At 53.2% G+C, this 13750-nt stretch overlaps 1 protein-coding gene across 1 annotated transcript; it reads right to left on the bottom strand.

The window, feature by feature from the left end:
* Window positions 1–4184: 4184 nt before the first annotated feature.
* PINK1 (PTEN induced kinase 1) lies at window positions 4185–13560 on the bottom strand. The gene is given in 9 exon segments (XM_065038029.1): window positions 4185–5330; window positions 5815–6051; window positions 6572–6699; window positions 7894–8057; window positions 8923–9105; window positions 10003–10106; window positions 10965–11276; window positions 13113–13212; window positions 13214–13560. Coding segments are annotated over 9 exon segments (1821 nt in total). The 5' UTR covers window positions 13546–13560; the 3' UTR covers window positions 4185–5069.
* Window positions 13561–13750: the final 190 nt, after the last annotated feature.

Below are 13750 nucleotides of genomic sequence, written 5' to 3' on the forward strand. Positions count from 1 at the left end.
AGACGGCCGCACAGTCAGACACTTGCCTCCTCCACCTCCCAGCACAAACTCCCCCAGCCCAAAATGGGCTTAATTCCTCAAAGGTCCCATGCAAAAATCAGCAATTTCACACTCCCACCCCGCCACACTCCAGCACCGTGAATGGGTGACAGACAGACGGACAGGGACACAGACAGACACAAAGACAGACTGGGGGAGATGGGGGACTAAAGGGCCCAATCCTGCACATGAATGGGGGCGGGGCAGTGGTGGGGTGGGGGGTGTAAAATTGCTGATTTTTGAGCAGGGACTTCAAGGAAAAAAAAGGCCAATTTGGGGTTTATGCTGGAAGGTGCAGGAGGTGACTGTCCGGCTGGCATCTGTCCAGATGTACAAGTGTCCGGCTGGACATACAGCTCTGCACAGACAACTGGGACACTTGTACATGCAGCTGGACAGATGGACACATGTACGTACAGCTGGACAGACACCTGCCCAGCCAGACACTCACTCCAGCACAACCCTCCCCAAAATGGCCTTTTTATCCTGAATGCACCGCTCGAAAATCAGCGATTTCACACCCCCGCCCCGTCCCCGCCACACCCCTGCCACACCCCTGCCACACCCCTGCCCCGCCCCCACCGCAATGAGTGGGTGACAGACACACGGATGGGGACACAGACAGAAAGATGCATTGCGGGGGGGGGGGGGGGGGGGTCGTCTAAAGGGCCCCATCCTGCACATGAGTGGGGGCGGGGCAGGGGTGTGGCAGGGGTGTGGCGGGGACGGGGCGGGGGTGTGAAATCCCTGATTTTCGAGCGGTGCATTCAGGATAAAAAGGCCATTTTGGGGAGGGTTGTGCTGGAGTGAGTGTCTGGCTGGGCAGGTGTCTGTCCAGCTGTACATACAAGTGTCCTTCTGTCCAGCTGCACGTACAAGTGTCCGAGTTGTCTGTGCAGAGCTGTACGTCCAGCCGGACAGACGGACACTTGTATGTATGTCTGGACATACACAAGCCGGACACTCACCTCCCCCACCCTGCAGCACAAGAACCCCAAAAATGGACATTTTGCTCCAAAGGGCCGGCTTGAAAATCAGCGATTTCACACCCCCGCCCCATCCCCGCCACACCCCTGCCACACCCCTGCCCCTCCCCCATTCATCTGCAGGATCAGGCCTTTTGGTCCCCCATAATACATCTGACTGTCGTGTCCCTGTCTGTGTGTCTGTCACCCACTCATTGCAGTGGGGGCGGGGCAGGGGTGTGGCAGGGGTGTGTCGGGGGTGGGGCGGGGGGTGTGAAATCGCTGATTTTCAAGCGGTGCATCAGGATAAAAAGGCCATTTTTGGGAGGGTTGTGCTGCAGGGTGCAGGAGCTGAGTGGCTGGGCATGTGTCTGTATGTACACGTGTCCATCTGTCCAGCTGCACGTACAAGTGTCCCAGTTGTCTGTGCAGAGCTGTACGTCCAGCCGGACAGACGGACACTTGTACGTATGTCTGGACATACGCCAGCCGGACACTCACCTCCCCCACCCTGCAGCACAAGAATCCCAAAAATGGACATTTTGCTCCAAAGGGCCGGCTTGAAAATCATCGATTTCACACCCCTGCCCCACCCCCGCCACACCCCAGCCACACCCCTGCCACACCCCTGCCCCGCCCCCACCGCAATAAGTGGGTGACAGACACACGGATGGGGACACAGACAGAAAGACGCATTGCGGGGGGGGGGGGGGGTCGTCTAAAGGGCCCCATCCTGCACATGAGTGGGGGCGGGGCAGGGGTGTGGCAGGGGTGTGGCGGGGGTGGGGCGGGGGTGTGAAATCGCTGATTTTCGAGCGGTGCATTCAGGATAAAAAGGCCATTTTGGGGAGGGTTGTGCTGGAGTGAGTGTCTGGCTGGGCAGGTGTCTGTCCAGCTGTACATACAAGTGTCCTTCTGTCCAGCTGCACGTACAAGTGTCCGAGTTGTCTGTGCAGAGCTGTACGTCCAGCCGGACAGACGGACACTTGTATGTATGTCTGGACATACACAAGCCGGACACTCACCTCCCGCACCCTGCAGCACAAGAACCCCAAAAATGGACATTTTGCTCCAAAGGGCCGGCTTGAAAATCAGCGATTTCACACCCCCACCCCATCCCCGCCACACCCCTGCCACACCCCTGCCCCGCCCCCATTCATGTGCAGGATCGGGCCCTTTAGTCCCCCATAATATGTCTGTCTGTCGTGTCCCTGTCTGTGTGTCTGTCACCCACTCATTGCAGTGGGGGCGGGGCAGGGGTGTGGCAGGGGTGTGGTGGGGACGGGGCGGGGGTGTGAAATCGCTGATTTTCGAGCAGTGCATTCAGGATAAAAAGGCCATTTCTGGAAGGGTTGTGCTGCAGGGTGCAGGAGCTGAGTGGCTGGGCATGTGTCTGTATGTACAAGTGTCCATCTGTCTGGTTGCACGTACAACTGTCTGAGCTGTTTGTGCAGAGCTGTACGTCCAGCCGGACAGACAGACACTTGTACGTACGTCTTGACAGATGCCAGATGGACACTCACTCCTACACCCTGCAGCACAAATGCACCAAAAATGGACATTGTGCTCCAAAGGTCCTGCTCGAAAATCAGCGATTTCACACCCCCACCCTGCCCCTACCACACCCCTGCCACACCCCTGCCCCGCCCCCACTGCAATGAGTGGGTGACAGACACACGGACTGGGACACAGACAGACAGACACATTTGGGGGGGGGGTAGTTTTAACATGAAGTCCCTGCTCGAAAATCAGCAATTTCACACCCCCGCCCCGCCCCCGCCACATCCCTGCCCCGCCCCCACTTCTAGGCAGGATTGGGCCCTTTAGACCCTAACAAAGTGTCCGACTGTCTGTGTCCCCGTCCGTGTGTCTGTCACCCACTCATTGCAGTGGGGGTGTGGCAGGGGTGTGGCAGGGGTGTGGCGGGGGTGTGGTGGGGGTGTGAAATCGCTGATTTTCAAGACGACCCTTTGGAGCAAAATGTCCATTTTTGGGGTTCTTGTGCTGCAGGGTGCGGGAGGTGAGTGTCTGGCTGGCGTATGTCCAGACATACGTACAAGTGTCTGTCTGTCCGGCTGGACGTACAGCTCTGCACAGACAACTCGGACACTTGTACGTGCAGCTGGACAGATGGACACGTGTACATACAGCTCGACAGACACCTGGCCAGCCAGACACTCACTCCAGCACAACCCTCCCAAAAATGGCCTTTTCATCCTGAATGCACCGCTCGAAAATCAGCGATTTCACACCCCCACCCCACCCCCGCCACACCCCTGCCACACCCCTGCCACACCCCTGCCCCGCCCCCACTCATCTGCAGCATCAGGCTGTTTAGTTCCCCCATAATATGTCTGTCTGTCGTGTCCCTGTCTGTGTGTCTGTCACCCACTCATTGAACTGGGGGGGGGGGGGGGCGGGGGTGTGAAATTCCTGATTTTTGAGTGGTGAATTCAGAAAAAAAAAAAAAAAAAAAAGTCCATTTTTGGGAGGTTTGTGCTATAGGCTGCAGGAGATGTGTGCCTGGGCCGGTGTCTGTCCGTACACGTGTCCGTCTGTACGTACAAGTGTCCAAGTTGTCCATGCATTTATATGTCCAGCCATACAGATGGACACTTGTATGTACAGTTGGACGGTCACCTCCTGCACCTTCCAGCACAAACTGCCCCAAAATGGCCTTTTTAACTTGAAGTCCCCGCACGAAAATCTGCAATTTCACACCCCCACCCCACCCCCAACACACCCCTGCCCCACCCCCATTCATCTGCAGGATCGGGCCCCTTAATCCCCCGCATTGTGTCTGTCTGTGTCCCGGTCTATGTGTCTGTCACCACTCATTGCACTGGGGGGAGCTGGGGCAGGGATGGGAAATTGCTGATTTTCGAGCAGGGACTTTGGGGCAAAAAATGTCCCTTTTTGGGGAGGGTTGTGCCGCAGGGTGCAGGAGGTGTCTGGCTGGGCAGGGGTCAGTCCCACTTCCCACCTTCCTGGGATGTGTTGCCGCCAGCAGCAATTTGTTCCAGGTCTTTAGGAAACCTCACTCGGTGAAATAAAACAAGTCCCGCAGACAGGCCTGGAAAGAGCTGAATGATTTTTAGGACCCCACTGAACTGGGGCTGCAGCCTAAACCCCGATCCCAAAACAGGAGATGAACCAGATTTACAGAACCCACTCAGCAGCAGAGCTTAATCTTCCATTTATTGTGCAACAAGCGTTAAGAACTTTCTCCCAAAATTCCTCAAAACGGGATCACAGACATGAAATCCAACCATGTTTCCGTACATACGACTGTTGGTCGAAAATCCACACGTCCTGCCCTTGCGAACAAAGGACATTATTTCATTGTTAAACAGAAAAAACAAGTGGATCAAACAGAATATCCCACTGAACTCTGCTCAGCCCATTTGCAATATTATCTCCAACCCGCCACATTTTGACTTTGCCTTGGACTCCACAGCAGCCACCGCACAATCACCACAGTTGAGAAACGAATATAAGTGGTTTTGGGCTCATTTTTGCTGTTTTGCGTACAAGCAGCGAGATACGCGATGTGCGTTACTGTAAGAAGCAAGCGGCTGCCGCTCACCTCAGCAAGAGGCTTTTCGAGATACGTCTGTGGCCGCGGAGAAATTTTAACATCATTTTAAAACCGCCGTTGGTTTCCCTACACAAAAGAAAGATCGCACGTCCCGCTGTCAGCCCGGCTTTCTCGGTGAGTTGTTGAATTCTGTGGTGCTTCCAGGACGTCCTCCCACGCTCCTCTTCTGAAAGGGAACCTGCTCCGCTCAACACGCGACTTACGAGTCGACGGTGAATTCCAAACGTGAGCAAAACCCACCGCGGAGCTCAGGACACCCGCAAGGGCCGCAAACGCTCCCCAAGAGCAACGACACGCGGGGATTTCTAGGGACAAGCAGCGCCTAACGCTTGCTAGAGATACTCAACCTCTTCAACCCGCAGGTTTGTTCCCTAAAGTGCTACAGGATTCGCGGCAGACAGAAAAGACAGATTCCTTTAAAAAGTGATGTTTATCTACCGCACGCTCGCGCCCCGGGGTCGTGTTCTTCACCCCGAGCGGCTTCTCCAGGCCAGCAACAGGAATATCGCCGCCCAGAGGTCTTCGTACTCCAGGTTGGCCAAAAAACACATCTTCATTTTGGTTTCCACGCGGGTTTTCTCGGCCAGGCCGTGGGTGAGCAGCGCGGCCGCAGACTGGCAGAGCAGCCAGGTGATCATCTGGTCGGGTTTCGGGGTGGAGGAGGCGAAAACGCTTCCACCCCACAGGCTGAGGTGCAGAATGTTGGCGGCGACTCTGGCGGACAATCTCTGCGTAAAAAGGGAGAGGGAGGATGAGCTGATCCTGCCGTGATCCTGTGGCACTGCGAGCCCAAACAGCCCCCCAGGCCTCCTCTGAGATACCACATGTCAATAATTAACAAGTTCTTTGTGATTATTAATATCAGGACACCCCCCTAATTCAAGGTCTGGTCCCTGACACAAACATCTGCTGAAACCCCTGAAACTGTGCAAGAATCTGCGCTGCACTTAGAATCTTAGAATCATTTTGGTTGGGCAAAGACCCTTAAGATCGAGTCCAACCATAACCTAAATCTAGCACTAAACCACATCCCTGAGAGCTTCATCTATACGTCTTTTAAACCCCCCCAGGGATGGCAACTCCACCACCAAACACCTTTTGTTGGTCTCTGATTGTTATTCAGCAATATCTGCACCGGGGAGAAACAATCTACAGAAAAACCTCCCAAACACCAGCTAGACAACTTCTTCTTCAAAAAAGTGGCTGTTTTACCTTGTTGGGATCCCTCTGAAGCAGCATCTTGATCACTTGTCTCAGCTCCAGGGGCACATGGTCAGGCAGGGCTGGCAGATCCTCTTCGCGGTAACTTCTGCTCTCCAGAGCCGCGTCCCCAGGGCCATAGAAAGGGTTGGCCAGGCCGAGGATTTCGTAGGCGATGGCTCCCACAGCCCAAGCGTCGGCTTTGCTGTAGTTGATGACCCTGCCCGGACCGGGTGACGCTGTGATCACCTGCCAAAGAGATGAGGATGTTCAAATAACCAGCTCTAGCGTGGGCTCTGCGCTAAAACTGATTTTCAAGGGGTAAGACACTATTTCTGCAGCAATAAAGACCAAAACCAAAGCTAGGTTTCATCTAAATCTCTGCTTTAGGTTGGAAGGGACCTTTAAGGATTAAAAATTAAATTATTAAAATTAAAGATTTAAAGATAGTTACGCAGTAACCAACTAGCAGTACTGTCTGGCATGACTGAGTTACATCAACAAGCAAAAATGGGTAGAAAATGATCGATCTGATCGCAGCAGCTTTCAGCAGGTGTTACTGTGAACACACACCAGCACAGACCACGTAAGCAAGTACCGGTGCGTGCACACTGGGGACAAATGACAGCAAAGCGACCTGCACACACACCCTTTGCTCCTTTTAGACCCAATCTCACCCTGCACCACAGCTGGGCCTGAAACTTTTTCGCCCCGACAGCAGGATGAGCGGAAAACCAGCAACACAAAGGGTGACGACGGGGGGATTCACCTCGGGTGCCATCAGGGAGCCGTTGCCGCCCCGATCCACGTAGGAGCTGGTGAACGGCAGCCTCAAGCCCACGGTTTCATCTGCCAAACAGCAGCCGAAGTCGGTGATCACCAGCCAGGGGCAGCCAGCTGCGAAGGACAGACGGACAATTCAGCTGGGGAGGACCCGGCTGTACCAGACACATCACACAAACACCAGAGACAGTCAGGAACAGTCTCAAAACCCCCCAGGAATCAGCACGATCACGCGCTATTTTCCTGCTTCTCCTCGATTTTATTAGGTGATACGTTAAAACTTGTTATTCCGTTTCCTCTTTAGAGGATATTACTGCTCCCCATGGAACATGTGTTGTCACAAAATGTGGCGGATACCATCAAATTAAAGACTCATAAGGTTAGAGACTCATCCATGATGGAGCAATATATTCCCTTTTTTCCCTCAGTTTTTATCTACAGCAAAAGCTATCGACACGTAGATGTACACTCAGCTACAGCAAAAGGCTGGAGAAAGTTTGCGTTAGTTATTATATCAGTTCTTGTCCTGATGACAAGTCAAACATTGCAAAGTAGAATCATTCCCTCTCCAGACTGCAATACGGAAAAATCAATGCTGAATGTGGTTAGGAGTGATCTAAAGCATCGCTACAGAGATGCTTTTCCTTCAAGAAAAGAAGAATGGCGTCAGTATCGCTGAAAACCTTCCAGGGCTGCTGCACCAAGACCTTTAATCACACAGATCTGGCTGCCTCCTATTGTCTCCTGCCCATTCGCATCTCAAATCATGCTGAAAAAGAGCTCAGGTAATTAAAAATCTCAGTTAGAGAGGCTGACAGGAGAACGAGATGATGAAAACACTGCTTTTGGCTTTGACGCTGTCAGATCCTTTGCCCTCCAACCGACGTTTCATCATTCCAGGGAGCAGCACTGACCATGAGGGGGGATTTTAAGAACCGCCCTGTACTGTTTGGCGAGTGAGAGATGATGGAGCCAAGCGCCTGAGGCAAAGGCACCTCCAGCATCGTTAATATGACATTATCATACACCAAACACTCACTGCGCTCGTGCAATGCATTCTTCATCCCTCCACCTCATCACTGCGAAATGATCCTTTCAAGTTCACTTTAATGATCCAAAACCTGAAGCACAGGATAAATTACATCCCCGGTGCTACAGTGACAGCAAGCAGTAAGCTAAAAACCAAACCTGAGATTCTTCTAAAGGTTTGATGCTCGTTTTTTTCCACAAATACACGCCTGCGTAGGACACAACCGCATCGCTTCCGTGAGCGACGTAATTGGCATTTATACTCAGTGATCTACGTACCAGAATCAAATTCAACCAGGATGTTGTCGGACTTCAGGTCTCTGTGTGCGATTCCATGTCGAACAAGATGGTCCACGCCTTCCAGGAGCTGTAAAATCATCATCGTGGAGAGAACAACATCCGGGCTGCTCTCCCTCAGGTACTGGCGCAGCGTGCACGGATAACTAACAAAACCAAGGAAAATCACTGAATTAGCATCCTGGGAGCTTATTGCTTGTGGTTCAACCTCAGCGCTGGCTGGCTGGGGATACAGCGTATTTATACGTGACAAATTCTTGACCTTCGTGACGCCCTCCCACCTCCCAGCCTCAACCCGACACCAATCCCCATCTGCTGTTCTCAAATCCTCTGTTTTGCGACACCTGACACCCTCGCCTGAGTTTGACAACTGCAAATAAAATAAGCCTCTCAAACGGCACGGCGAGGGGCTCCAGGTATTCTTAGAGGTTTCTATGTACCAGTGTTGTGTTTTGCATGACATAAGAGGGAGATTAATAACGCAGATTGTATGAGCAAAAGGAGGAGATGTGTTAATCAGGAGAAAGAACATATTCTTGAAATACAGAGAGGCCAGAGCACTTTCTCCAGACAATGGCAGAATAAAAACAGAAAGTATTTTTACATCAGTGCCACCACAATCCCCATTCAAGACCAAAACCCAACTGAGAAAGCCAGAGGTGCTGAGCACAGACAAATCTCATTACCGATTTCACCCTGTCTCCAGTGGCGTGTTCAGACTAGGGGTGAAGTTCAGACTCAACAGGGCGGACAAATGGGGACAAGCTCCACATTTCTTACCTTAATTTGGTTTAATTATTAAAAAGAACAGCTTGTTTTCATTGTCGGACTAGATTTAAAACCTCAAGGACTTAGAACAGGTCTTAGGAGGCGTTTCCAAGAGGAGACTCTGCTTTTTGGCAGCAACCCGAGTGAAATATCTGCGAGGACCCATGCGGGAGCAGAACATGCAGCCCTGTTAGACAGTGTCAGCAAATCCCCGAGTCACACAACAAGCTTCTCTCTACCTACTTCTTCATGACCAAGAAGAGCGTGCGGCTGTGGCCGATCCCTCTGGGATTCAGGCTGAACGGAAGAACGTCGGGATAATCTGCGAATGCTCCAGGCAGCAAAGGGACTGAGGAAGTGAACGCTCGGATCACCTGTATTATATTCGGATGAGGTTGCAACTTCTTCCTCCCAAGGACGGGTTTTCTGCACAGAAGTATAGGTACCACAGGTTACATGGATCTCCGGGTCAGTTCTGATTTATCATGGACACATCTCTGTTATTTCTGGATTTATTTTTCATTAATATAGCCCGCCCTCCCCACCAATGGGTTCCAAAGCAGCATGCAAACAGACTGCAGGCTCCATTGTTTCAAATCGAGCAAAAAGATGCATTTTTGAACAAAAAAATAGCTAAACTCAAATTGATTCATGAGTTTCCATGCAGTTTTCCACCTCCATGCTGTTTGTTCATTTCTCACTTGGGTGAAAGGGTGGGAACCGGCTCATTTTCCATTTTCTTTCTCACCAGTTTTCCTGCACTAGAACAGCTTCCACCACCCTGCCCAGCACACGTTTTACAACCAAACCAGCCCTAAAATTGTACAGTCAAATTGTTTTACAGTCAGATTGTTTGATGTTTAATACGTTCAAACTGTTACCGATTATAGCTGCATATTTCTGTAATTAAAAAGCACCATGATGCACATTTAAATGGTTAATCACAAGTAGCTCCTCCCAACCTTTAACTCCACAGATACCAAAGCAATTTACACTTGGGGAAACTGAGGCACAGGGCACAGAGTGGATCAGCCTCAGTCACCCATCAGACCGCTGGCAGGACCCCAGTGGGTCCCCAGTTATCGGTGCATCCTTTCAACGCCCTCCTGGACTGAGCCGTGCGGGACTTCTGAAGGCTCCGTCATTTAGACAAAACACACGCACGCGTCTCCTGAGCTGCTAATAATCATTTTATCTGCTTTCAGGAACTGTTAGAGAAAGCCCTGGCCATCTTAACAGCACAGATGCGCTGCAAAATTGATGGATGGATAAAATCAGCATGTCAACGTTTGGGAACCGCTGTCATTTCCGCCGTGACCGTACCTGCAGCCAGAGACGGCTCCGTATTCTCCAGCTAAGGCAGCGCCCGTGGCTGGAACGAGCTCTCGGCCCATGGCATCCAGGATGGCTTCGCTCGACGAACCCGCCTGCAACAGCAATTACACACCATGTTGGCTTAAGCTCCAAAATCCAGCCCCAAAACAGCCTGAAAGTTGATAATCCTGATGCTGGCAGCATATCTGGAGTTGGATCAACCAAGACTGGATTGAGGGTCTCCCTTCTCTGCTTTGAAAATCAGGGAAGGTAATTAACACTTAAATAATTTGCCAAATGACATGGCAAGGCCTTTACCTACAGAACTAAATCCGTGTGTCTCTTTAAATGCATTCTTGACTGTCAGCGCTCTGAGCTGTATGTTAACACTTTCAACTGTAAAACCTGGCTGGAAAAGGCCACAGCTAAATGCTAGGGTATTTCTGGAGCCCAAGGGATTATAGATGTTGGCATTTTGGAAGACTCTCTTAGAATATCCACTTGTCACATCAAGCGCCACAAAACTCTTCCATGGGAAAAGTGAGGTGGGTTTTTTTAAATGTGGAGTAGCCCCTGTGACCACCGGATCTCTCACCTCATCCACACTTCGCAGACAAGAATCTATTTCTATCCCAACAGCGACAAGGACACCGATTCCCAAAGCTGTGGCAGCAGTGGCTTTCCCTTCTTACACCTCACCATCGCAGCCAGCTTCCAAAAAGCCTTTTTTCCAGAAATTTCACCTCCATCACCAACAGCTCCCCCACCAGCAGCTCTCAGTGCCAATTCCAGAGGAATGACAAACACAAATTACCTCCCTCTGGGACCGTTTGTTAACAATCGACACCTCCAATGTCACACATCAACAGCTTTGTTTTGACACGCTCATCGTGCGCTACATAATTAGCGCTTAAGCGTTAAAACATTCCAGCCAGACTTCCTAAGTGACAGACAAAGAGCCGACTCCTTACCGAGATGTTCCACATCATTTTGATCGCTAACGGAAAAGCCTCTTTCGACGGTTGTTTCTGCACGGGTTCCTCTTCAGCCGGCGGTGAAGCGGAGCCGCGATCCTGCTGCACGCTCGGCCCCTGCCCCGTGAAACAGCTGCTCCCCGCACACCCGCCACGATCGCACGAGAAGGGAATCGCTGCTTCGTACACGGCGGCACTGCAGCCCTTCCCGATGGGCTGCCCGATGAGATATTCCTCCAGCTTGAAGCCCTGCCAGCGCAAGGACCTCAGCGGATCCTTCTGCGGCTTGTTCTTCCCGACAAACACCGTCTGGAAGGAATAAGAAAAGACAACGATTAAAAAAACTGCTCAGTTATTCAAGATTTCCCAAGGAAGGAGAATTCCCTTACTGTTTAAGTTGTATTAAGTGTCCCATTGGGTTGGTCTGACCTGAAAACCACAACCAGGCTCTGGCCACTACAGCTCAAATCACTGTAAGCACAGGGAAAATAATTTGCAGACCCTATATTTAAGTCTGAAACAGATTACCGCGAAAAGAGTCTTTACTAAAAATGCCATTCCTGAGGGTGCTGTAAATCCACAAGAAGAGGAATGGGGAGGGGGGACTCACTTGCTAATCCAGAATATAAACATGTTTTGTAAAGACAAGTCTAACTACATCTAAAAAGAGTTGCACTATTACACTTTTGTTCTTCTCCATAAATAAACCAGGCAAACAGCATTTCAAAGAAAATCCAATTAAGGGCGACAACAGATGGAAAAACAATGCCCTGAGTTGTTGTGGCAGCCGAGTGTGAGGGCACAGTTTGCGGCACAGTGAATCAGTGACGGGAGAAAGATCTGGGGGAGGAAATCGAAAGAGATGTGAGAAAACACAGCCCAGGAGGGTTGTTCTGGAGTCTAAGCGCAGCGTTCACCATCCCACAGGTCCGGAGGTGTCACGGCTGTCACCCGGACCGACACAAACCCGCGTGCTTCTCCGCAAGATACAAGCCCAACACGCCGGTGGCTGCTCCAGGGACGTGTCCTGTGGTGAAGGGACACAGCTCCAGGGACGCCAGAAAGGGGAAAACAGGAAATTTAATCAGCCAGCATCCCAAGAAGCTTCAGGGAAGGCAGAACCCCTGCGGGAATGTGTTTGTCTGCCGGTTAGCAGGGCAGGTGACGGCTGGCTGAGCACCAAATGTCTATTTTTACCCATAAAATCTGTTCAGCGCCGTCTGTCCCCAGCGCCCTGCCAGCACAGCCTTGCGGGGTCTGAAATGGGGAGAGGGGACAGACCTGGGGGCTCAACAGCAGCCTCCTGGGACACGGGACCCCCGTCACCAGTGCCTGGGCACCCTCACTTTGTGGGGGGACAGGGACTGAGGGGCTCCCCACAGTGATGACATCCCCAGTACCTGCTGTAGGGCTGCTGACTGACAAGCTTCCCCAATACCATACTTTTTGGGGGAGGAAAGGGTGTTTTTGGGGTTGCCCACAGCAGGGGAACCCCCACACGTTCCTCGGGGGGGGCGTCTGTGGGGCTGCCCATTGCAGTCACCATGCTGGGGACACGGCCAAGGGGTGATCACCACAGTGGTAACCACACCTTCCTTTGTGGGGTGTCTGAGGGGGTCCCCACAGCAGTGACCCCCCCCCATCCCACTCATGGGGGTGTCTGAGGGGCTCCGCACAAAAAGGACACCTCGCCCCTAATAAGGGGTGTCTGAGGGGCTCTCCACATCAGTGACACCCTGTCCCCTCCACTGGGGGTGCATGAGGCGCTCCCCTGAGCAAGGACCCCCTCTCTTCTTCATGGGGGTGTCTGAAAGGCTCCCCAAAGCACTTGACCCCCCCATCCACTTCATAAAGGGTGTCTGAAGGTCTCCCTACAGCAAAGACACCCCGTCCCCTTCACGGGGGTGTCTGAGCGGCTCCCAATAAAAAGGACCCTCTCCTCCTCTAATAAAGGGTGTCTGAGGGGCTCCCCAAAGCAGTGACCCCCCTCCCCTTCACTGGGGGTGTCTGAAGGGCTCCCCAAAGCAGTGACCCCCCTCCCCTTCACTGGGGGTGTCTGAAGGGCTCCCCAAAGCAGTGACCCCCCTCCCCTTCCCCGCGGGTGCCCGTAGGCCTCTCCCAGCCCCCCACCCGCGGTGCCCGCACCTGGATGTGCCGACACGCCGCCTCTGCCCGTCGCTGCTCCTCCAGCCGCGGCTCCACCAGCCCCAGCGCCATGGCCAGCGCCAGGCAGGCCCCGCCGCCGCCCCGCCGCGCCGCGGCCGCCAGCCCGCCCCCCGGGCCGCTCAGCAGGAGGCGGCGGGCGGCCGGGAGCCAGGCCAGCCAGGGCCGCCACGGCGAGGGCTGCGGGACCGGCCGGGGGTCCCGGCGGGGGGCGCGGGGCGGGCGGCAGCGCGGGAACAGGCGCAGGGCCCGGGCCAGCAGCAGCCGCAGCGCCATGGCGGACACCGATCGGCGGGGCTGCGGAACGGGACACACACCGTGCGTCACTGCCGGGGCGGGGACACACTGTGACACTGCGCGTGAGAGCGGGCCCGGGGGCGCAGAGAGGTGGTAGATGAACCATCCCTGGAGACATCCCGGGCCAGGCTGGACGGGGCTCTGAGCAACCTGAGCTGGTGAAGATGTCCCTGCTCATGGCAGGGGTGGCACTGATGAGCTTTGAAGGTCTCTTCAACCCAAACTGTTCCGTTATTCCACGATTCTTGTGCACAATAGAGCACAAGTGTGATGGGAGCGGCTGAGGGACCTGGGGGGTTCAGCTGGAGAACAGGAGCTGAGGG

This window comes from Columba livia, chromosome 21, assembly GCF_036013475.1.
Source record: "Columba livia isolate bColLiv1 breed racing homer chromosome 21, bColLiv1.pat.W.v2, whole genome shotgun sequence".
NCBI classification, from domain to species: Eukaryota; Metazoa; Chordata; class Aves; order Columbiformes; family Columbidae; genus Columba; species Columba livia.